The sequence below is a fragment of the Porites lutea genome, chromosome 5, assembly GCF_958299795.1.
Source record: "Porites lutea chromosome 5, jaPorLute2.1, whole genome shotgun sequence".
Lineage (NCBI taxonomy): Eukaryota > Metazoa > Cnidaria > Anthozoa > Scleractinia > Poritidae > Porites > Porites lutea.
This window is the reverse complement of record NC_133205.1, coordinates 40,815,908-40,841,631: the sequence shown is the minus strand read 5'-3', so window position 1 is coordinate 40,841,631 and position 25,724 is coordinate 40,815,908. Positions and strand designations below refer to the sequence as shown.

The 25,724-nt window shown below is 40.0% G+C and overlaps 3 protein-coding genes across 3 annotated transcripts; 2 read left to right on the top strand and 1 right to left on the bottom strand.

Annotated features, from left to right (window-relative positions):
- Positions 1–578: 578 nt before the first annotated feature.
- Positions 579–4,762, bottom strand: LOC140937137 (uncharacterized). The gene is made up of 3 exons (XM_073386669.1): positions 4,533–4,762; positions 4,016–4,181; positions 579–2,856 (listed from the first exon to the last, which is right to left on the bottom strand). The coding sequence occupies exons 1-3, from the start codon at positions 4,750–4,752 to the stop codon at positions 1,398–1,400; spliced, it is 1,845 nt and encodes a 614-aa protein (XP_073242770.1). The 5' UTR covers positions 4,753–4,762; the 3' UTR covers positions 579–1,397.
- An 810-nt stretch (positions 4,763–5,572) lies between these two features.
- On the top strand, positions 5,573–18,578 carry LOC140938531 (uricase-like). The gene is made up of 10 exons (XM_073388014.1): positions 5,573–5,832; positions 10,188–10,250; positions 10,407–10,460; positions 11,174–11,252; positions 12,419–12,487; positions 12,588–12,705; positions 14,176–14,251; positions 15,373–15,420; positions 17,223–17,306; positions 17,992–18,578. Exons 1-10 carry the CDS (start codon positions 5,608–5,610, stop codon positions 18,064–18,066), a joined length of 891 nt encoding a protein of 296 aa, XP_073244115.1. The 5' UTR covers positions 5,573–5,607; the 3' UTR covers positions 18,067–18,578.
- Positions 18,579–21,879: 3,301 nt separating this feature from the next.
- On the top strand, positions 21,880–22,962 carry LOC140938388 (uncharacterized). Its single transcript, XM_073387874.1, has one exon. The coding sequence runs from the start codon at positions 21,880–21,882 to the stop codon at positions 22,960–22,962; it is 1,083 nt and encodes a 360-aa protein (XP_073243975.1).
- The last annotated feature ends 2,762 nt before the right edge of the window (positions 22,963–25,724 follow it).

The following is a 25,724-nucleotide window of genomic DNA, read 5'->3' as shown; positions in this document are numbered from 1 at the left end:
ACTGAAATAACTGAGAAATGAAGTTACTTACTACCTTTGCCCTGCATACAATCAGCCAGACCTTCACGTGGCTTGATGACCACATAAAATGGTGGCCCCATCTCCAGTAGGAGTCAGTAAAATAGCGTCCTTAATTAGAACCTTTGTGCTAAGTACATTGACACTAGAAAAAGTGCATTTTTTAAAGCAAAGGTGCAATAAAAAAAAAAAATTGAGTGTATGTGGCTTCCCTCCTCAAGGAGTTGTAAAGGTTGTAAAGTGGCATTCTGCAGGTTAAAATATCAAAGTTTCACTTCACTTTCTTTGAGTTGAGATGCTGGTGTACCACAGGAAAAACATACCTTAATAATTTTATTAATGGTTGCTGTTGTATTCAAATGATTTTTCTCATGGTTGTTGTAGTCTATAACTTACGTTTTTTTATGGAAAAGATCACAGGTGACAAAGGCATTTGATCAAATGTTTATTAAAATTCATTGATCCCAAAACAATGTTATAATAATTAATCGTCAACTTTAACAATTATTGTTAAAGTTGACTGGAAAAGACTCCTAGTGCATATACGTGCAGTGCCTTTGAAAAGGCATAAGATAATGACTTCATTTTTCCAAAAACATTTCCAACATACAGTATGTATGCTGTACTTCATAAAGACGATCATTGGAAATTCTGATGTGGAGAAGGGTTGTAAAGCTGGCTAAAAATTTTAAAGGAGTGTATGAACCTGAAGTTGAAATTTCAGACTCAAATGCTCTCCTCTTTTTCCAACCCCACCCCTTGCAAAAATATAATGCTTCCCATTTATGACAAATTTCAATCAATGGATGGTCTATATTGAAGTTTGGCTGGCAAGATTTTTTTTATTTGAGTAACCTCGATCATAATGCCAACTACAACATTCTCTATTGTAGGCAATCATCATTTTGAAATAAAGAAATTACCTATTACGTTCACATGTACGGGTACATCTAGGTCAGTTTGTTTACATAGCCTGTTGCTTTAAGCACTGACTTAGAGTCAGTTCCGAATGTGCAAAATCGCTTCAATGGATAGATTAATCCTATTCAAATTACATCATTAAAAATGTAATTGAAAATAATTGTCTCACTGAAACTGTTGAAAATAAGACTTACATATACAAAGCACCTTTAAAATGTTTTAAAAGACTATAACAGTTTTATATGAAGACATGATTCATTCTAAGAGTATAATAGGTTGATGCATAAGAATGATGCATTGGTGTTAGGAGAAGGTCAATAATTATGTGTAATATTCAAAGTGCTTTCCATGGGCAATAATAGTGTTGAGGTTGAGCGGATTAGTATAACTACAGCTGTAGGCTAAAGATCACTGTAACAAATGCAAATGGTCTACAAATGTGTTCAAAACAGCGGATTTCAAGACTTAACCTTCTTGGCCCTTGAAAGTTTCGTAATTTTCTTCCTTGGAGGACCTTCTTGGTCACGATCATCATCTGTACATGCTGTAGGCAAAGAACACTCACTTCCATCTGCAACTGCGGCATATTTTCGCTTGCCTTGGTTCTTAGGGCTATCTTTAACTCCCTTTTTGAGTGAAGCCATGCTCAGCTCACTTAGTAAGCAATCAACTTTACCAGGCTTTGGCATCCTTGTATCGGCTTGTTTGGACAGGCGCACTGTTGTTAGGTTATTCTCAGACTTTGTGCCAATACGTGCGCGAAGCTTGTACAGTTGAGCCATCTTGTAGACATCATTTCTTTCCCGGGCAGTCATGGGCTGTAGCTCGCATTCTTCTAGTGAGCCATTGGATACAAAGAGAGAGATCTGAGAATTGACATTGATGAGGAAGGTCATATCTCCAAGTGGTTCATCTGGTAACTGTTTGTTTACGGAATTACTGTTCGTACCATTAGTGTCACTGGCAGAAGCACATTCTGTTTCAGTTTTCTCATCTTCAATCTTCTCACTTACTTTGATCACACTCTCCTCAAAAACTGCCTTTGTCTTTTTGCCAGAAGAAAGTTTCTTGCTTAAACTTTCTTTAGGTTTTTTGAGGACAGGGGATTCGTTTTTTGGCTCAGTATTTACATTGCATTTATTACCATTGCTTTCAGCCTGGAACGCATCATCAGATTCTTGCTCAGCTGCAGAAGATCTCTTTTTCTTGGTCTTCTTGGACTCTTTAAGGTCATCCTGCTCATTTTCATCATCTGCATGTACGTGATCTTTTGAGGATTTTTTCTTCCTCACTTTAGCTTTATCTTTGTTGTTCTTGTGGACTTCTTCTGTACACACCGTCTCAGATTCCTTAGTAGTCTCAACTTGTGCTACCTCGACATCCATTGACACTTCTTTGCTTTCTTCCATTTCTTTACTTCTGGAAGAGGCTCTTTTTGCACCTTTGGGTTTACATTTGGAACTGGACTCTTCTGGCTCTGCTGCTTGCTCATTGCTTGATCTTTTCTTCCGATTTCTATTGTTTTGATCATCACTTTTAGTGTAAGATGATTCTTCAGTGCTTTCAGATCTTCTACATTGATTTTTGGCAACAATTTCTTGGACACTTGAGGTTGCTGAGACAATTTGCTGGTCACCTCCATCGCTTCCATTTATCACGGTAGACAGACTACCAGATTTTTTAGAAGACAGCTTTTTCAATCTTTTGTTGGAATTCAATTTTTTGTTTACCGGTAAGGAATTTGACACCTTCTTGTCTTTGAGACACAGAGTATCTTGAACAGGGACTTCACTGACCTCTGTATTGCCAACCTCAAAAATGTAGGGATCACTTTCTTCTAAGTTGTCATCCTCAGCAGATGGTGAATAGTTGGTATCTGTATACAAAGTACTTTCCACAGCCTCTTTTGATTCCTGACTGCAGGATAACAACAGATATAATACATCATTATGTTATGTTGTATTACTGTTTAATACAGAAACAAACAATGTATGATAATGAAACCTTCCAAAGCCAACCTTTCAACTAATTATAAAAGCAAATATTCAGTAGGCACTGCACAACATTTTCAGGAACAATTTTTAAATTTTATTTTAAAAAGAACATCTCTTGGCATATTTTACACCACCCATCCTATACACCATAAAAGAAACAGTACAATAAATATAAGGAAGGAAAACACTTTAACTGAATAAGGAGTTCACGTACAGGCTGTAGAAACTGGTAATGACATTAGACAACTCTCCTACAATATATGGATCTTTTCTCAACCCACCTAACATTAGCGTACAAATGATAACTATTTTGTTATCCATGGAGTAGATTTTCCACTATGTCTTTTTTTTTTTGACAATGCAACTGCTCCCAGGGTGCAGAGAAAGTCATTTTAACAACTTGCCATTCGAGCAAGCTGAAGGTAGCATTTACTAACCAAAACGTTATTTCAACTAGCCCCAAAAATGTTTTAGTGAGAAGAATTGATTTCACAGTTCTTCTGTAAAAAAACTTCACTTGCCCATTGGGCAAGTTAAGAACAGAACTCACTAGCCTGATAACAAAATCAACTAGCCCCGGGCTGTCGGGCACTACTTTCTTTGCATGCTGCGTTCCCAAAACTTTTTGTGAGGAGGGGAGTTAATTTTCAGCATAGGATTTTACCCAGGGCATGTGGGGGAGAGGAATCTTAAACAAAAGCACAGGGGATGCTCCTCAGAAAATTAGAATTTATTGAACCCTAAAGGACAACAATCTGGGCATGGATCAGGCTTTATATGACCCCTTAAGAAAACCATGCTTCAAGACAGTATGACAGCATTTACTTATTTATTTAACTAGGCATTTCACAATTCTCTATGCATAATCCTACACGATATCTTTATGGGCAAAAATAATGGGTTTTCATCATGAACACCCTAAGTGAGACCAAAAACTGCAATTTCTACCCCTAAGAAAGAGCATCCCATCACTTTTATATGGGAGTCCCCCGCCTCCTCCGCCCCCCGCGGAATTTTACCCAAAGAAGTTCCATAAAATGATTATCAAATCAGGTAAATATATATAGTTACACTTTACTTACCAGTCATTTTTCTCATCACCAGACACTGTTTTTTGTTCTTTCTTTTCTGTGTAATTTTTGGTACCCCTCGCCTCCTCAAGATACTTGATACGTTCTTTTAGGCAATTTACTTCGTCCTCTAGGAGAATTTTTTGAGCACTAAAATCTTTTTCCAGTCGTCTAATTTCTACCATAAAAAGTTACATGTAAGTTATGTATTAAATGTGTTTTACAAACAATGCCCTAAAGTAAAGTTATTTTTATCACCTTCAACTGGGTCTCTGAAAAACAGCTAAGTAGAGTATTCTGATGAAACAAACCTAAGCTTAAGTTTCTCAGCTTTATCAAGTTAAGCTTCGTGCTCGAACCTTATGCATGTCAGCCATTTGGAGTTTTACTGTTGACAGCGGCTCGACTTGTACAAGTATTTTAGCCGAAAACTTTCATTTCTATTTTCAGGTATAAAAATCAAAGCGTTTTAGGTCGGCTGGAAGAGCATCAAACACAACAGTATGCGTAACAACAGTAACAAGCTCACCTGTGAAAGCCAAGCGAATGAGGCTTTGAAGCTCCTCGCATACCGTAATTAAACCACCGGTTTGACACTCTACGCTACCTTTAAGCCGGCAAATCGAGACTGCAGAAGCCAGAAGCTTTTCGGAATTTTGAAATAAATCTCGACAAGCGTTTTCGTCCTTTCTAATCGGGGTAGAAAACGGAGTTTTCCACGAACTTAAGATGGCTTCGCTTGCCGCCATTTTTCAGAATGCGCGCCTTAAAGGCCTCAACTCCATGTCGAGGCTAACTCGAATACTCTGCGCTTGAGTTGTTACATCCTCGGAGACCCAGGGGCAGATAAAGGGGGCGAGGGAAAGTCTAAACGGGCGGAAAAATATATATGGAACGACGAAAAGTAAAGAACGGCGAGAAGAGCTCTTCTCGCCGTTCTTTACTTTTCTTCGTTCCATATATATTTTTCCGCCCGTTTAGACTTTCCCTCGCCCCCTTTATCTGCCCCTGGGTCTCCGAGGATGGAGTTGTTAGACCACAAGGAGACCACCCTCTATTAGTGGGGGCCGTTGTTGAGTGAAATCTGAGCAGCGATCTTTTGTTATTTATAGAAGAAATACATATGAACCATACGTTGGCTATAATTTGTTCCAAAATGCAGAATTTAAAGCAAACTTTTCAATAACAGTTTGAAGAAAATGTTAACTGAGTCATGTGTCATGTTTTTTTCGCCGTCCCGTGCTGTTTTAAGCGCTATTTTGCGAGATGAATATTTGACTTCAACCGCCGAGGTCAAATATTCATCTCGCAAAACAGCACTTAAAACAGGACTGGACGGCGAAAAAAACATGACACATGACTCAGTAAACATTTTCTTCAAACTTTTATCGAAAAATTTGCTTTAAATTCTGCATTTTGGAACAAATTATAGCCACTGTATTGTTCATATGTATTTCTTCTCTAAATAACAAAAGATCGTTGCTCAGATTTCAATCAACAACGCCCCCCACTAATAGAGGGTGGTCTGCCTGTGGCTAGACACCAAATTTACATGTAACCTTCCGGAGACCTTGCGGAAACTGTAGTGTTCCTCGTGGTTAGATATGACCTCGTTCCAAATTGATCCCAGTTTCACTGGCTATGGAAAGACCGGAGTTCGTCTCCTCAAGATTAGACGGAGTGGAAAATATCACGGAATCAAGCAAATCGAAGTGTCTACCGAGCTGAAGTTGAACAACTACGATGACTATTTCCGCGGCGACAATGCCAGCATAGTACCTACCGATACTCAAAAAAACACCGTGTATGCTTTAGCAAAACAGCATCAGGCAAGTAAATTCATTTATTTTACTGTGCAACCCTTTTACGTTTTTCGCGCGCTAAGCGTAACTAGAACGAATTCACTTGATTTTGAAAATAATGACTTACGCAATATACTAGCGGTCAGTATAAAACACGGACTGCGGACTGCGGTCCACGGACTGCGGACTGGGTATAAAATATGGACTAGGTATAAAATGAGGACTCCGGACTGAGTATAAAACACGGACTAGGTATAAAACGCGGACTACGGACTATGTATATAAAAACAGCTTTAGAAGGTAAAACTGAGAGAAATAGAAAGCGAACTAGCAAAAACAGTAGTCCCAGCTTTAACATTCCCTTGGCTGTTCACGTAGTCTGTTCTTCCCACGGAGAAGGAAGGTTATGCCGGTACTCAAGGCGACTGAAATTAAACTCTGAATTTTATAAAAAGAAGGAGTTTGAAGAGATTTCAATTTGCAGTTTTACACCAATAAGAAGCACCGAATTAAAAAAAAATAGTATTGGTGTTAGTCAGATCAGTAAAATTCTTATCGGATGCCACAATTCCGTTTCAAATAAAGCCTTGGGAATATGAGGGACTGAATGAAGAACTCAGACGAGAAGGTCAATGCGATGCACAAAAGCAGTATTTAGGTGCGAGGGATTACTCACATACGTGAATAATAACCGAAATGAGTCATCCAACGTTATATTCTAAGCGATGATTATGATGACATGATTTACACCCTGCTCCTGATCCCCGGAAGGGGGTACTACTGGGAATTCTTGGTGGGGGTGTATTGCCCGGTTCTCCGAATCCTGACCTTATTGCAGACCAAAAAATTGTCATTTTCCACACCCGTTTTCAGACTAGATCTCTAAAATCCATACCCATTTTCGGACCTGGCCTAATTTAGCCTGTTCCAGGTTCTCAGATAGTTAGGGAGACTCCCCAGTTTTCTCCCGTTTCATTTTCGTGTTTTCGCTTTCTCGATTCAGCGGACCCAACTATCTCAGAGCCTTGAGCAGGTTAGGTCTAATTAGGCAGAAATTTTGTCGTCATTACCAAGTTAGAGCGGAAACAAAAAAATTCTCCAAATGCATTTGGAATTCGCACATTTCTATTTCGTTCTTATTCATTTGGAATTGAAACGATAAATACGTCCATTCATGTACGCTCCCGTAGTTCCCTCGAAAACCATACCCGATTCCACACCAAAATTGGGCAAAGTGTATTCAGACCAAAGAGGCCTAAACCTCCTATCCTTCCATTATAGAAGGGAGTACCACCCCTGATCCTGACGCCTTTCATGATTGTTAGAGACCAAGACAAGGTCTAAAAATGGGTGAAGAAAATAGCATTTTGATCCGGCTCATGATTCAGAGAACCGGGCGGGACACCTCCACCAAGAATTTATAGGAGTATTTACAACTTTAACTCACGTGTCTTGCTATTTAGCGATCTTTTGATCTTATTTTTCCTTACCTAGAATCAATTTGCACGGTTTTTACCAAAGTAGTCAGTAGTCCGTATTTTATACCCAGTCCGCAGTCCGCAGTCCGCGTTTTATACCTTGTCCGTGTTTTATACCCAGTCCGTATTTTCTAGTCCGCGTTTTATACCTAGTCCGTATTTTATACCCAGTCCGCAGTCCGTAGTCCGCAGTCCGCAGTCCGTGTTTTATACTGACCAAATATACTAGACATTTTCTTTGGGCCGGATGATTTTTTCGGGGGAGGGGGACATGGGGGCTTACGGTATTGCGGTATTGTGCCTTTTTTCAAGCGGTATTTCGGTAATTTTGATTTTAAAGTGCGGTATTGCTTTCATTTAGTCCTGCGGTATGCGGTTTTCAATCCTTTTGGCTCACGGTATTCGGTAAAAGAAGATCACATGACGTCACGGCGGCCATATTTGTGTCCCAAAACAATGAAAAGGTGGCCATGTTTGTGTCCCAAACCAGTCCTGTGGGAGTTGAACTCTTTTCTTATGTAAATGCTTTCTTTTGTTCCAATAAATTTGCATAGATGCTGGCCACGTGAGGGAAAACACAGAATTGTGGTACTGTTCATTGCGTTCTCCCGTCTAATGCACGTCACTATTTTTTAAGACTTTAGACTAATAGTAAATGATTACACAATTTCTGACAGTTAATCTATGATGAATGAAATTAGTAGGGCATCCTTTTCAATCTTCTGATCAGTTCGAGGTAATCTTACGTTTCCTCGCAGTGGCTGAGGTTGATTGCTGGTGCATAGATGCTTGAGATAAACAAACACGTGAGATGGATAAAACTTTGAGTAAGCGTTACCGATCATAAATATGGTATCGGTATTTCGTCGATTTTCAACACGGTTTTTTGGTATTTGCCAATTTTTCTTACGGTATTGTGGTATTGGGTACCCCCCAATGTCCCCTTTCGGAGGAGTTAAAGTTCTATGGAAAGATGGAATTTCTGAAGAATGTTCAAGTGAACATGAAATTTTTCCACGGTATGGAGCAGAAATACAAAATTTCTGTAGATTGTTAGAGAGACACATCTGATAAAATATTACATGAGTAATTATTTGTTTTGAGGGCTATTGGGAACTCGTGACCTGTCAATGGTTTGCACCAGGATGGGGGGGTGTGGAGCAGTCCACGGGAAAATATGATATTTTCAGGCTTTATAATGTTAGTTTCCCTACCCTTGAGTCTCTAATATGAGTCAAATTCCTGCCCCCAGGGTGAACTACCCAGGTCCTCTCCACTTTCCAAGATGGCAGTTGAGTCAAGTTTCCCACCCTGGGGACGTTCAGGACGTCAAATTTCCCACCCACTTGTGTTTCACTAAGCCAAATTCCAGTGGGTTACCCAGGCGCCCTCCCCAGCAAACCATTGATAGGTGCATAAATGTATTACCTTGTATTAATATCGAGGAATACTTGAATTTAATGAGAAGAAATTATAGACTGGAACAAAGAAAATATTTGCTTTGAGGTACATTTGTATTTCAGCCAAATCATTTGGCTTTCATTTTTGGTTGAAAGTGAATGCAAGGTTGCATAGTGGTCAAGTGACCTCAGGATGGTTATGGGACAAGAGAATTGCATGATAGACATTTGGTTTTTGAAATGAACCTTTTCCCTTCAATAGTTGAATTGTATCCTCCCCTGCCCAGACTAGTACATGATCAAAGATAAAAATTAATGTTTTTCCAAAAAAATGAAATACCTCCTGTATTTAAAATATACCATATTGTGCAAGTTCAACAAAATCATCTGGCCCCCAGTTAATGTTCCAAAGGAGGCTATATCCTCTGGATAAATCACAATCCAGGATAGCGTAATTGGTTTCCCTAAAACTTATCTGTTGGTTACTGATCTATGCGGTAGATAGTAGTATCCAACATTTGAACAACTGGGCCCTGGATCATTGTGGTTATCCAAGTCATCCCGAAATATGTTCAGGCGATTGAAACAATTGTATAGAAGTGCCTCTGACCTTTGGATTGTTCTGGTGAACTAAAAACCACTCTTAGGCTCAGGGTTTTCAATAAGGTGTTAAGTAGGTGGCAAAAGCTTTGGAGTAGGCGAAGAAGGAAAAACTTGCGCCAAAAGTGGGAGTTACTATGGGGGTCCGGGGGCATGCTTCCTGGAAAAATTTTGAAATCTGGGCCTGTTAGAGTGCATTTCCAGTATTCTGGAGCAAAATTATAGTGTTTGAACAGAACAAAGACATCATATATGTTAGGTTTTTGGGGTGTAACTTCCAAAGAAAAGTGGGCAGTGAGTTCTCGTGAAATAGCCAGTGAATTTTGCTTATCGCCAGCTCTTATTGCAAACCCTGTGGGCTGTTGAGGTGACTGGGCAGTTCAGAATCTACCTTAGCATTAATGTTCATGTACTGCAGCAGGTCTAGATGTAGCTCAGTCAGTGGAGTGCTTGACTTCAATGCAGGACATTGTGAATTCAATCGCCTGAATATCCCTGGGGCTGGATCAATACTTAGGGTCTTAAAATAACTGAGAAAAATGAAGGTACTGCCTTTGCCCTGCAAAAGACTAAGCCTTTATGTGTCTCAAATGGCCATGTAAAATTGTGGTCCCAACTCCAGTAGAAGATGCAAAAATAGTCTCCTTCATTAGTACTTTACTTGTACTAAATACATATCATTGATGCTGAACAAGTCATTTTCCCCAGAATTCATTGCACTTGAGTATGGTTACCTTACTCAATTGCACTGAATTCTATGGAAAATGACTTAAGTTCAGTGTCAATGTATTTTAAGCATAAAACAAGTACTAATGTAGGACACTATTTTAGACCCAGAATATGTTAAACAACTACAACTTGTACAACATGTATAACCATACAATTATATTTTTGGGTTTTACAGCTCAATACTATTGAGGATTTTGCCCTCTACATCTGCACTCATTTCCTATCAGCACACAAGCAGGTATTGTTATTTTTTATGTGGTTATCTTTTGTATTTAACACATTGTATTTTGGGTGCTTCGTTCAATAGTGCAAGAATTTGCTGTTTAGATAACAGGTACTGTCTTCTTTTTCTCACAGAATCTTTAAGTAGTGATGTATCTTTCTTGCAATACAGGTTAATCAGGTATCTGTTGAAATTGAGGAAACACCTTGGAGACGTCTTCAACAGGTACCATGCTAGCTGTTAATTCTGTTGTTTCATCAAACATTGGACAAAAAAACTTATGTGAAGGAGGGGGTAGTGTATCTACCCCCTCCTTCACATAAGCTTTTTCTGTCAGTTAATGCTTATATGGAAAACTTCACTTGAAAAGGAGAAATGATAGTGTTACTTCACACACTCCAGCTTCTATTTTCTTGCATGAGTCTCCTGGCTCCTTGCCCCATACTCTACAGTTTGTAGATCTGTCTACCCTCCTCCCCTGGGTGATAGATTAAGGATTGTGTGGTTCCAGAAAATATCCACCTACCCCATGCACGCAGTCAGTGGAAATTCTGATATCATTGGGAGGGGGTCAAGCTAAACTGGGTTTTTTAGGGGCTGTGGGAAGTGGGCAGGGGTTCAAACCAAAAAGACCCTCATGTTGAGCTAAACAAAAAAATCTCAGTTCATAAACATATATTTTTTGGCTGCTAATGCAATAAACATGTTACATGTGAACAATAACTGCACAGATATTTTGGAAAAGATGTTTTTAGAGACTTGTTTTCCGGTTGTAGGTGTTACAAAGGAAGTGGTATTAATGTGAGAAAAAATGTTGGCTTGTATATGCTCTGGTCATTAGTTTTTTGGCACAGATTTTGCTATCTGAGTCTAATTATCAGTTGTGAAATTAGAAAAGTTCAGCTCATCTTATAGTGTTCCATCTTCTTTTGAAACAGGGAGGTGTTGAGCACGCTCATGCATTTGTTTACAGCCCAGAAGTGATAAGATTCTGCTCTGTCACTCATGCTAGAGGAGGTTTGTGTTATTTTATTCTGAAAATCTTATTTCAGACCTTAACCCATTCGCTCCTGGAGATTTTGCCGAAAAACACGTTTTGAAGCTAGTCGAGTGGCTAAAACTTACCACAAACCGGTTTACAGGTCGTACACTTCGCGGCCTTCTGATCCAGATGCAAAATATCAGCTTGCAAAGTTCGGGCATGCGCAGAAAGCAAAATTTCGAGATTTTGGGTTTAAAAGTGACACAGCAGTCTTGACTTTTACTTTTCACTTTTCTTGCCTCATTTTTTTTTCTCTTGCTGGGCATTTAGTATGCTTCGTTTTGGTGGGAAGAGTTTTTAGGAAAGCTTTTAGGATCGTAGGATTAGGTGAAAGGAAAGGTAGGTGAGTAACGGAACAAGATTTTCATGGAGATTTTCAGGTCAATGTCACATGGTTTTTTGCTTCTTTCTCCGGTGTGCTTGACTGAATTGTGCTCATTTGGGTATGGTTTGAAAGATCTCTTCATACTGCACAAGTCAGCGGACAAAGTTGTCTTTGACCCTTAAAACTGATGACGTCACAAAGGGTAGAAAGGACGTGGATCTGCACGGGCAGTTACGGGCGGTTCAGGGGCGAATGGGTTAATTAATTAAATTCTTGAGTTTAATTTCTTCATATATTGCAAGACATAAAAATGTTATTGATAGTTAGTTTATGCTCTAATTTGAGAGCAGTGCTGATGTTCATTTTCCTATTTTGGATTAGATAAAGGAAAAACCTTTTGTCGGTTGAGAATTGTTTACTACAGTTGAACCTCTTCACAATGGCCACCTTGGGGACAGAACAAAGTGGCTGTTCAGTGGCGGATCCAGGGGAGGGCCCCCCCTTCCTTATTTCTAGACCAAACGGGACCGTAAAAAATTTTTTGGGAGACCTCCCCCCCCCTCCCCCCCCCCTTATCACAAGGTCTGGATGCGCCATTGCTGTTGTAGAGAGGTTTAAACAAAAGTCAATGTATAAACTCTCCGCTGGGACCACAAAAAGAAGACATTGTAGAGATCTAGAGGTGGCCGTTTGTGGAGGTTAGACTGTTACTTTGAATGATGCCTTTTGAATGAAGCCAGCAATGTCACAAATTCAATTATATTAACTGGTGATTACTTTGAAAATAAAATGAAAACTTCTGACCTTTTTGCATAGAAAAACCAAAGCTGTCTGGTGGTCTCAAAGAAATGAGGATTCTCAAGACAACTCAATCAGGATTCACTGGTAATCGCTTTGTTATGTAAAAGAAATAAAATATGCACTGTTTTTCAGCAGCTATTAATCTTTCATGATAAATTACAATAACCTTGTTTCAATCCTGCAGGATTTTGTAAAGACAAATACACTATTTTGCCAGAATCAACTGACCGCACATTTTGTACCAAAGTATACTGCCGCTACCAGTTTGATGCCATGAAAGGTGTTAATTTTGATAACTGCTGGTAAGTAATATTGAGTGTTAAAAATATATGTTTACACTACAGAAAAATTTGGTCCACACCAGTCAAACAATAATAAGTGGTAAGGTAGTGGTAACTTTAAAAAAAAAAATTATTTGAAAGTTGGATTTTCCACAGGACCATACATGTGAGTCCCTGTAGCCTTGTGGAAACTCCATTATTTCTTTAAAATTAGCGGTGCTGTACCACTTTTTTTGACTGGTCTGGACCAAATTTTTCGTTGTAAATGTGCTTCATATATCTGAATTTCTTTTATGGGTCAATGATGGCCATGCCTGTTGGGCAATGTGTATACTGTAAAATTCCGAAAATAAGCCCTGGGGCTTATATTTTTCAAAGGTCTTTTTAAGGGGCTTATTTTTGGAGGGGTGTATATTCGGAGGGGCTTATCTATGGAGGAAAATTTGCGTCTCAAAATCGATTGGGCTAGCCTTATAGTTAGACGTAAATTTACCGTTGTTTTACTTTGTATTTGAGGGCAATTTTCCAATTATTTCAAGCCCCCAGGGGGCTTATATTTGGAGGGGCGATTTAACGGAGGGTTTTTTACATTACCGGTTTGGGGGGCTTATATTTGGAGCCTGGGCTTATACATGGAGGGGCTTTTTTTGGAATTTTACGGTAATTGTCATCATTGACATGTTATTAGGCCCTTTCTTGGTGCGGTAACATATGTCTGACATGTAAATTTTTTGGTTTAATGGTTTGTGTCCCTGTTGGTATCTTACCATGTTACCACATGTAAACTACTAAAATCAATGTATTTGCAGTTGTCTTCTTTGTTGTTACAGTTTCCATCCCACTTCATGTCATTGTCATCACTTCACCTGCCTTTCATTGCTGTTTCAAGGCTATAATTGTCACTTGTCAAAACAAACCCTTACTGAAGGGCTTTTATCAGCTAATCCTGATTTTGATCATATTTTGAATAGAACTGTTGCTCAGAGATTAATACTTGTAGACTGGGGGATAAAAAAGTGCTACTGACTCAAAGCAGGCGCTTGATAGGTTAGAGAAAAATGTGGGTAACTAACTTTTGTTAGGTTGCAAAATCTTAGGATTTTTTTTAACATTGTTTTCTAGAAAAATGGATTTCTCTTTTCTTCCTGAATATCCATTCTATAACAATGTTTCCTTAATCCTGCAGAGTAAAATAATTAACTAAATCCTGTATCCCTTTCTTATCCAATTCCATTCTCACTCTCCTTCCCTTTTAAACCCTGAATCCTGAAAAACCTTTTTGAAGACAAAAAGTTTTGAAGTAGACAGATTAATTGTCAAAGTAAGTGGCCAGTTCCGGGATATTTTATTTAAAAAACGCCATCCGTAAAGAAATGTCAAGCGGAGTAAGCTGGTCGATACTAACCGAGTAGGTGGCGATTTTCACCGGCAGCCAGCCACTTTTGGCAACCCTGGGGGACCTCTAAATAGGCCTCTGTTTTGATTCCAAAGGAATTTTGTCAAGAGCACCATCCTGGAAGAGTTTGCTGGTCCACCTCATACTGGTGTCTATTCTCCCTCAGTTCAGGCGAGTCTTCCTAGTTTGTTGAATAGAGACTAGTCTGCTTTTAAACAAATTCTCCCCAGTGGTACAATGAGAAATATATGGACAACAGTGTAGAGAATATGATTGTTGATATAGAGGTTAAAGGGGGTTAAAGATAAGTTTATGTTCTCAGTCCTGTTTTACACCAAACAAGGCTACCTCATTGCACACTGCACACACTCAGTAGTTCATGTTATCTTTTACTTACTAACAAAAGTTAAAGGTTTGTGTATGGTGGAAAGTTAGCTTACCTTATCTAGCTAGTTTACAGGAACTCCACTCAAGTAATAATTACATGTATTAGAAGCAAATAATCCAAAAAGAACATAACAGGAGGATTAAAAACTCCAACTGGCAGGAAGCAACCAGTTGACTATTTACATGTGTGGCAGAGGACTGGAACTCAGGACAACCGAGAACAAATCCAGCTAGCGGTCAGGGCAGGACTTGAACCCAGGACCGCCGAATTGCAAGTGCAATGTGCTGACCACACAGCCACATTACCTTCAACAGTAAATCTGTTACGTATTGTGTTTCAAGACCTACCATAAATGTATAACCCCTGACAAAACGTGTTGAGACACATTGCTAAAATACCTATCTTTCCTGTCATCCTAGCAAAAAATTAATGGAAACTGTCACCAAATGAGTGTCCGTTTTCCCACCTCCCCTTATCCAATCTTGTTTCGGGTGACATGAGAATTATACAAATTGTTTTTTTGACCAAAGAAAGTTTGAATAGGGGGGAAGGAGGGGTTTGGCTTTTTCTGTCTAGAAGAGATGGTGATATATTGCAAACATTGTATTTAAAAAATAGGTGGAACTGTCTTATCAGCTTTGTACGGTAGTTCCACTATGAAAGGTCACCGTTTCATCAGTAGACCTCATAGTGGAGATCATGTGGCCTAGCCCTTTAGTGGGTAAGTTTTTGAATGAATTACAGTCATGTGATCAGTCAAATGATTGCTCTTCAGCAGGAAAGAGTCAATGTAATTCACACACTTTTGTTCTTGTGAATGTTTGAGGTTATCTGCAGGCATGAAGGTTATACTATACACTGTAACTAGGCAATCTTACTGTTTCTTTTATATTTCTGTTAACAGAACACTTTGTACTTGGCAGAGCAGAAGATTTTAAACAGCATCCCTCAGGTGGGTTACAACTTTTGATTGGCTGTACTAGCTTGTCCATGCAAGCAGTTAAAGGGAGGGCTTAAAAACGAGCTATAATTCCCTGCGTTAATTTTTTTGATAAGGTTCAAGTACGTCTAATGGACCTCAACAACTCCCAACAGCCCAACAATGTTGGGAGTTGTTGCATCTGTGTTGGCAGTGGTGTGCAAACGGATGCAACAACTCCCAACAATTTTGGACCCGCATTGCTTTTTGGGAAGGATACAACCCATAAGACTTTGTAAACTCCAAGGAGACCATGTGTAATACTCGTGCATGGCCCCAGCAATGTTGGAGGAGCTGTACAAACGGATCCAACATTGTTGTGCTACGCCTCGGTGATCACGGAACAAAAGGAATGTTGGGGGTTGTTGACTCAAAAGTATGACCGTTTTCAAACTTTTTGCAACAATTCCCAACAACATGCCACAACGTACAAGAGGGTATGCAATCGGATTCAGGGGACGTACCGTACTCAGGTAGCAATGTGAGAGCACTTGTTTTGTTGACTTTCATGGGCAATGTAAACAAATGACAACATCTTAAAATCTGCTTGTTAAAATGTGACAAAATTTGGCAGAAATCCTGTTCATATCAAACTTCAGTCAATGAAGGCCTTAAAACAAAAGTTGAACAAACTAGTTTTGTGGCATATTTAAATTTCTCATGAAAGCTATTTTGTCAAAAACTTCAAAAACTGTTTCTAAGAAAGTACGTTTTTTTCCTGTCACTTTTTTAAAAAAATGAGGGTGACTAATAGTAAGCTGAATGCTAATTCACCAGGAAATCTTAAGACTGTACTTTGCATAACCCTGCTAAATTCAAGATTTTAGGCATTTTTTAATTGTCCATGTTGCCATGGCAATGATCGATATCTTACGTTCAGCCTAATGATGTCGCTTAAATATATTTTGTCCGTGCCAAATGTGAGCTTTATACCTGGAACAAGTCTTAAATAACATCCCAATGAATCGTAACGACCCACAACCTATCAAACTGTGTTCAGCCACCTTAACAGCTTTACTTGACTAGGGAAGATGCTGGCTGAATAGACTACTGGCCTAAAGAACTCAGTATTTTAGCATAGGCCGGGAAATTCCACTGTCATTTGATGATAGCCCTGATGTCATAATCAGTGACATTCTGAGCTTACACTGCTGCCTGTTTGGCTCAGTTGGGAGAGCGCCGGTCTGCCGAGCGGGAGTTCGCGGGTTCAAACACCAGCCGGACCAACACTCAGGATCTTTAAATAACTGAGGAGAAAGTGCTGCCTTTGTAATGACATCTGCAAATGGTTAGACTTTCTAGTCCTCTCGGATAAGGACGAAAAACCGTAGGTCCCGTCTCACAGCACTTTCCCTGCTTTGTTCTTGTGGGACGTAAAAGAACCCACATCACTATTCGAAAAGAGTAGGGGACGTAGACTCCGGTGGTGTGGCCAACCTTTACGGGTTGTGGGATTGGGTAGGGATGGCATCTTGCATGGGACCTGAGTCCCGTTCGTGCACATTCCCTCTGGGCTGGCCTGTGTCCAGAAAAGCTGGTAAATAAATAAATAAATAAATAAATAAATAAATAAATAAATAAATAAACATTATAAACATAATTATGTATGCAGTTTGCTGGACATTCTCTTTGGTTAAGATGGCCTCTAGTGCTGACTGAGCGATAATCATTGTGTGACTGCGATACGTAACAGCATCAATAACATTTATGATCTTGATGGGGTGTCGTGGCACAGAACTCTGACTTTGTTATTTTGCTTTTGTGTTTTGTTGCAGATTAGTTATATAGAGATGGCAATGCCTAACATTCATTATTTTACTGTTAATATGGCACCATTTGGATTGACCAACAAAGATGAGGTATATAACAAGTTTAACAGTTGGTTAATAGCTAGAGAATCTTGTGTGGGAAAACAAAACTATTTTCATGGGGAATGCATCACTTGACAGTAAGGCCCAGCTCCTAAAACTTCATTCATTTTCATGGAATATTGACATGATAGCTGGGGCATCCTCGGGTACTGTGCATTGGCACACAAAACAACTTCTAATACCCACGTGGGGTGTAGTGACTCAACAGGCGTTATTTGAGGGGCTGAGGCGGGTTTTTGGGCGCGAACACGAGACACGCGGGAGCATTTTCGCTTTTCCCTGCTAACGTATGTCTCGAACTTTACGCTCGCGCCTCCGAATTCGCCTCAGGGCCCTGATAGGGACCTCACGAAACCACGATGGGAGCGACAGAAAAGGAAAAGGTTTAGGACTTGTTTACATGGAAATGGATGCCCGCTTAGTTGGAGTAGCGGCTTGTCTATATAATCCCCCCTTTTAATTTGATCACGTGACGTTTACATAACGGGTGGGATGACACGCCGAGGCGGGTAGCCAGGTCTGCTAGACCGGGTACTTCTCTTAGTCAGGGTCAAATTTTGCCATGTAAACGTTTCAAGGTGGGGTAACCAGCCTAGCCGGGCTAGGGTTACTCCAAATTCGCGCCTTGAATCTGAATTCGGATCTGACAAACTGAAGTTCCCTTTGTGTGTAGATTTTGATGCCCACTGACAAGCCGGCAGGAATTATAAAGGCTGCTCTTTCAAGAAATCCCAAGGCAAAACTGTAAACTCGACCGAGGACAGCTCAAGTTACCTCTGCGAGGAGAAAGTGTGGTTGTAATGATTTCTGCCTGAGTGCAGGCTCACTTGTGCGATTTCGAAGAAAGTTTCGGCGGCAGAGCAGCCATCGCGCGAGGAATTCGCTCAAGTGACCCTACTCACAAGCTGCATTTATCTGAACAAAAGAAAAGATTCAAGGTCACAGGAAACACTGTCGTGACTCACTATAAGACCTCGATGTTAGGATAAGAAAATACATAAAGTGCAGTTAAAGAACATCGTAATTATGATCAAACTACATCAAATATTGATAATATTTTAAATTGGACTATTTACAGCCAACCGGTGTTGTGGTCCATTCTACTTCGCAATATGCACTTTACGGTTTAGGGTATACGAAGCGTAGATAGTTTAGACCTTTCATAATTAATGTATTTAGTTGTTCAGTTATTTACTATCGTAGCGCACGGCTTCCTGGAAGAGCACTTTTTAGTGGAGAGAATTCCGTGGATACATAAAGTTGTTTTTGTCGTTTTGTAGACGCTTATACGTTTCTTGGTTTGGCTTCATAATAAAAAATTGTTGGTCTTATAGACATAAGTAATCCTGTAAGTTTCACGCTTTCATCGATCGAAGCGAAGTTTTGTAGACGAAGCACATGCGGAGCGATCATAGCGATCGCACCGACAACTATCGCTGAAATAGAAAACGTTCTATCTCAGCGATCGCTCAAAGTGGTTTCCATATGACTGCTATGATGGCTGCGATCGCTGAACCTTTTTTTCTCAGCGATCGTAGCGATTATATGGAAACCAGGCTTTAGCATAAATCGCAGATAATGTTAACATACATGCAAATCGGTTCGTGTTCTTCACTGATCCCCATATTCTTGTTACGTTGTCTGACAGTAGTTAGCAGGAAATTGCTAATTGAGGACATAAATTTCACGTGTCCAACTGGAGGTAGGACCGCAATTTTTACGTGGTCATTTGATCTACGAGAAGGTTTAGCCGTTTGCAGGGTAAAGGCAGTACCCTCATTTCTCTGTTGTTTTAAGACTTCGAGGTTTGGTCCATTCTAGAAGATCAACCTCTTTGACTTTTCGCCCTGTTTTGTTGAGCGCTTTGTCCGCAACTGAAACAATCCTTCAATCAGTCAACAACCAATTGAAACAAACCCTTTGCTTCATACACATACTATTGGATCGAACCCGCGGGAAAAGCGCAGGAGGTTACGGGCTCGAACTCCGGCCGGATCAACACTCGGGGTCTGTCTTGAGATTACCGAGTAGAAAATTCTGCCATTGTTCGGACATTTAAAATGGTTAGACGTTCTAGTCTTATCGGATAAGGACGAAAAACCGTAGGCCCCGTCTCACAGTTCTTTCACTGTTCTGATTCTTGTGGGACGTAAAAAAACCCACACTGCTGTTCTTTAAGAGTAGGCGGAAACAATGACTTTGCATTGGCCCATTTCAAGGTTTCTTGAGTAACGTGAAATAATGGGGGCCGTGCTTTTACAGAAATCTTACGGGTCACGGAAAACTTGGAAGAGCATAAAAATTGTTGACTTTCATTTTCCAGGCATCTAATTCAGCAGGGACCTTTAGCATCAGGTTTTTCGTGGGAAACGGCAAACCGCAAACCGCAAAATGTTACGTGACCACGGCCTTGCGGTCACGTTTGCAGTTTGCAGTTCACGTTTGAGCCGCAGAAAGGGCTTCCAGCGGTAAGTGATTTACGGCAAGGTTTTTTGCCACAAAGAATTGTACAGCCTCGCGTTTAAAGGTATGAACTAGCTTTTTGTATCCGTTTGCGATGTGTTTGTTGGATTTCTGATCTCGAATCAATGAATTATTGCTGATTTTAGGGCGATTAAAGTGATGCACTTCGACTTGATGAAAACAACATGGCGGCCCTAAACAATGAACGCGTAGTTCAAATCGATTTTATATTCCTTTCTGCCGTACTAACAATGGAAAGTATTCTGTTCCAATCCACAGTTAAATTTTTTTTTCTATCTTGTTACTGCATTCATAAGTTAACTCAGTCTCTGTTTGGAACTTCCTATTTTTAACGTATCACTCCGCGAATATCATTTTATTTTGCTTGTTTCTTTTAGACTGGGGAGCTCAGGCTTCATAAAGCCTTCTGGTTTCTTCTGGGCTCCCTTGCAACCTTACAATTTATATATGTATTCTTGTATTGTATTGTATTTTGGCTAAATAAAAGTGAACTGAACTGAACTGAACTGAACGCCTTGCTAAAGTTTGAAATCTCCGCAACGCGAAACTGCAAACGCGTAACTGCGGTTTGCCGTTCGCGTTTTGCGGTTTACCTGATGCTAAAGGTCTCTAATGTCGGTTAAAGAAATTGTCAAAGCAAGGACAAAGCAAGATAGGGACACTAACGGCGCGCAATTTTTTTTGGTGTACTGAGTTAAACCCTGCTGAAATTTGCTGGTTTGTCCGGTAGAAACAACGCACTCAATATTCTTTAGATTTTGATTTAGATATTTGATTGCGGGCCCGAAAAGTTATCAGGAGATAACAGCCCGTTTCGAGAAACGGGCCGCAAGGTACCAGAGGTTTCTTTCCTCGTGCTGCGGGATGCTTACCCGCTATACGCCCTGGTCACTATACAGACTTGACCGCAGCCGAAGCCAGAGACCACACATGAAAAGTTTCTGATACCCAGGATAATTCACTCGTGATAATTAACAAATTAAAACAGTCCTAGCAGTATGCAGGATGTTTGTCACATGAACCTAGTTTAGTGGCCTTAGCTCCCACAAGACTTCTGTAGCTTCTGCAACTGGAGCCAGAAGGCCATAGGTTCTACTTCTGTAGAATAGTCGGAGTTTTTCTTCTGAGCCACCTGCGACACTGACTGAAAAAAAAAAAAAAAACTTTCTCGATAACAACTACCCTGCAAGCAAAGTCGCTGCGATCTTTCACTTATCTAGGAAAGCTCTGCTAGGAGGGTAAGTAACAACTGACTAAAACAGTTTACTAGAAAGAAAACCGTAACTGAAACCAATTTGAGATTTAAAATAAGCCCCTTGTAGGTGACATAATAAGTTGCGACAATTAATTGGGGAAGAAAGGCGGACAGGTGTTTATTTAAAACATTTTCATCAATTACTGAAACAGCTTACAGGAATATAACTGCAAATGAAGCATTTTGAGATTTCAAAAGAAATTTGAAGATGACTTTATTAGTTGTGTCAAACAAAACAACTGGGTAAAAAAGAGCTGACAGGTGTTTTTAACTAATGGAAAAAATCCACATTAGATATCATATCACCATTAATTGACTGAGTGGGCTTCACTACAACCGGTACTGACACGGTAATTTACGGCGGCACAGGTGATATCGGCGCAGACTACAACTTAATGCCCACCATATCATGTTAGTAACTCCCACAAAAGCCAGTATAGACCTACAGATTTTACTCCAAACTTGTCCCTGGTGACATTTTGGATGCCTTAATGCAGGGTTTTCATTGAAACTTGAACTGATATTTTTAATGTTACGGAGAAACAAGATTTTTATTGACAATCGAACACAAAGGGCCGTTAGGTTCATTTGAGACTGCCAGTTAACACGCTGGGTATTCAAAAGTAATCTGCACGAGACCGCAGGGTGTAACATCTTAATTCAATCCTTTATTTCCCGTTTTCATGCACTAAAACACTCTTATGTCTATATTGGTTGAAGACTGGACTACGGCTGCAAAGTGATTAATTATTAAGCATCAACGAAGAGAAAAAAACTCTTCTGCAAATGAAGTTGACTTGAATTTTTGCTGATCTGGACAAAATGGACGGTACACCTCGCCTTGAAGCAATTGTCATCGTAAACTGTGCTTTAAATGTTCTGCTAATCATTGCATCCATCACTGGAAACACGTTGGTATTGTTCATCATATTGAAGACTCCTTCGCATCGCTTAGAGCCTTCCTTTATCTTTCTTTGCAGTCTTGCTCTTTCTGATCTTTTCGTAGGGTTTATCGCCCAACCTTTTTACATTGCAAGTGAATTCACGAGGAAGGAGACTATCTTGTATCATTTGAGTCATGTTGCAGCGTTTTTCGCTTGTGGTGTGTCTCTCTGCACCACGGCAGCCGTGAGTATGGACCGTTTAGCAGCTCTTCATTTTCATATGAGATACTCTAGCTTAGTGACAGTTCCTCGTGTTTTGTGTACTTTGGTGATGTTATGGGTGATAAATGTTCTTTGTTCAAGCATTTACTTTGCGAATTGGCAAGTAACTTACATTATTATGGCCGTTGGGATTGGAACTTGTGTTTTAATATCGACTTTTTCTTACGTTAAAATTTACCAAATTGCTCGTCGACATCAGCGTCAGATTCAACATCTTCAACCAACTGAACAGCCTCAGATTCAGAATAACCAGATTACACCACAAACTTTTTCACGATTTCAGTCTAGTCATCGATTTATATCGCGTTTCAAACGTCTGCAAACAGTGGATCCACAATCCATAGGACAAACTTATCCCCCAGTTTCGTCAGTCCGAGATTCTCATCTTGCGAGAACATCTAGTTTGGAGATGAGTGCTCATCAAACAAGACATCAGTCTCATTCGCAAAGACAGGATGCCAATCTGATTCGTTTGAAAAAGAGCGCGTTAAACACGTTTGTGTTTTATATCTCTATAATTGTTTGTTACGTGCCAATGTCTTTTTCTATGATAACCTTTATCATTGCTCCGTCCGCTTGGGAAGAATGGTCGAATGCTTGGATCTTTGCGAACACACTTGTGTTTTTCAATTCTTCGGTAAACCCACTTTTATATTGCTGGAGAATTCGCGAATTACGAGGAGCCGTCTTAAAACTATGGGAGATGACATTTCCACGAACAACAGCAGAAGATTCTTAGAACCTTTGTCAACTGCGATATAAAAAATGACTTTAAAATTTTATTGATTTCAAGAGAAGGTTCTTAGGGGAGAGTGGAATGTTGTAGCCAATGCCTCTAATATTCAAATAGACTTCGTGCTTTGCGTAATATTCTGGAGCAAGATAAGTGGACTATGATTATTAAAAACGCACGATTTTCATGCGTTTATGACTTCTTGGCCTACGTATCAGCCGCGACCCACGCATCCTCCACACTACTGGTATAGCCAAGCGGTTTAGAGTGTCTGCGACGCCAGTTGTGAGGACTATGCCTTCTCAGTCATCCTGAACGACCACTCCAAATGGTTGCTTTTAACTTGACATTAACTTATCAAGTTGTTTTACTTTCCCTCTAAAGGTTGCGTGATTTTAACGTGCATACGGACGTAAATTTTACGCGCGTAAATGAAATAGAAGCTAATAGAGGCAATGTATGGAAGGTCACGTCACGTTGCCATAGTAGCAAAATTTTTGGATGACAACAAACCAAAAACGTCACTTAAAAAGTGAATTTGCACCGCTTCAAACTTCATCGATCTTATTCAATTTCATTTCATTTGGCAAATGTTGGCGAAATTTCCTAGGGTTGAATCCGAAAGGACCGTATCTAAGTTTAGAAGAGGAAAAAAGACAACTTTTGTGTTGTGTTCACCTACTCCATAAGGCAAGCGTGTCAAATTAGGAAGTTTCATGTCGCAGGGGTGCAACGACGGCAAAGAAATATCCAAAAAAGCGTGATGCACGTGCAAATGTGTTGTTTTGTCAATTAAAACCTTTTACTTTTTGGCCGTTCGCCTTCAGTCGCCGTCGTCGTTGGTTTAGTTGTCATCCAGAAAGAGTGTTACCATGGTGACGTGACGTCATACTTCTCCTCTCCATTTTATTTACGCGCGTAAAATATGTGACAATTACGCGATAGTGGAAGTCCACCCTTGAGCATATTCGGCCGATTATGTCTTCACCTTTTTGCCGCTGTTTCGTCGTTTTTGCTGCATGCTTGTCATGGGATTGAATAAGGAAATCTTTTAAGAAAGTACCATCAAACCATAAGCTGTCCTCCTCGGGAAATTAACGACGACTTTTTTTGAGATACAGCCTTTAAAATCAGTTCAGCTCCAGAAAAAGTCACTATGCAACATTAGTCAAATTGAACGACATGGATTAAAAGCGATGAATTTTGAAGTAACGCGAATTCACTTTTTAAGAGATGTTTCGCAACCGTCGTCGTTGCTCAAGGTCCTTATGTAGTTTGATGCACCAAATGTACACTACCAGGGGGAGGGGGAATTTATGTGTGATAATACATGCAAGTGCAAGCGCAAAAGTTGTGAGTACTCTCCATTTAATGTCCTGTACTGGGAGGAACAGCCCGAAAGAGGTACCTTTTTAGAGGTTTCAGGTATTAGAAAGGGTTGGGAAATTTGTCAGAGGTCATAATTCAAAAACAACAACAACAACAAGTTTATTCAGTATTACCATTTTGTACAGGTGTTACCGATTAAAATAACAATAAACAGCTAAATTTAAGGAAATGAAGATATAATGGAATGATAGAATTAGTTATGTTTCTTTCGTCTTTCAAATGCTTGAAAGACGACATTAGCAGTTAGCCTGCTGATATGTGAATCAGTGTTGTTAAAAAGAAAACAGACTTTATCATGGATATTGTAATTTGTAAATAATGTATTTCGGTCGTTGATTTTAACAAAAGAGTCTTTCTCAAATCATTATATAGATTACAGTGAAATAATATGTGCAGTTCATTTTCAACCGAATTTAGGTTGCAGTGATCACAGATTCTAAGGTCTTCAGGAGTTTTGGGAATTGTAAATCGTAATTCCATGAAGGAGTCAAGAAGGGGGTACCATTTCTGTCATAAAAGGCCTATACATGGGTAATAGAATGACCCCTAGGGCGGGAGAGCCAAGCCACCCCTTCCCCAGTGGGTGGTGGGGTGGGGAGGGGGTGTCAAGTATTAAAAGCACGAACGCGAACGTAAAATCAAGCTCAGTTAGAAAAGGAAAACTCTTGATATACATGTTGTATTGTAGTGAGAACCAGCCTTGATAAAAAATTTGTGACACAAATTTGAAAGTTGTAAACTGCATTCAGGTCAAATATGAAAGACTTTGCTGGTCTATAACACGTGGGTGGACGTTTGGATGTATTGTTTTTCTCACAACGTTTTTCCCCCGAGCACGTACGAAAATGTTGTTTTGCTAGCTAACCTTTTCACGTACGTGCAAACACTTTGTTTATTTACCTATTTTGCGCGGAAGTTTACGACAACTTTCTTGGCAAGGCTTTTGGCGTATGACGTCAGATATACTAGACGCTATTTTGAATGCCGTAAAACCTGTATTATTTTAAGCCAATCACAGAAGATTCCCATCGCTCATAGCCTGCGAATATAGCCGTCTATCCTGGCTCCTTGCCGCTAGGGACATTAGAGACGGCTGTATTCGTAGGCTACAAGACTCAGTGAGCCAATCATTGGTCGAAAGCACAAGTACGGTGTAGTCTTCTTCGTAGCATCGCAGAGGAGCAAGGAGGACGGAGCGTTGAGTGACCACACTAATAACGGCTGCTAAGGAGACTATACTGTAGGTGTAGCCGGGGCCGGGCTCACGCATGGCGAAAGCTGCATTGGGACAATTCCTTTTTACGGGAAGTTTCAAGGGAAGTTTTAGCCTGCCACGCAAATCCGGAGAATCGGCGAAATTGAAACTACTCTGTTCTTAT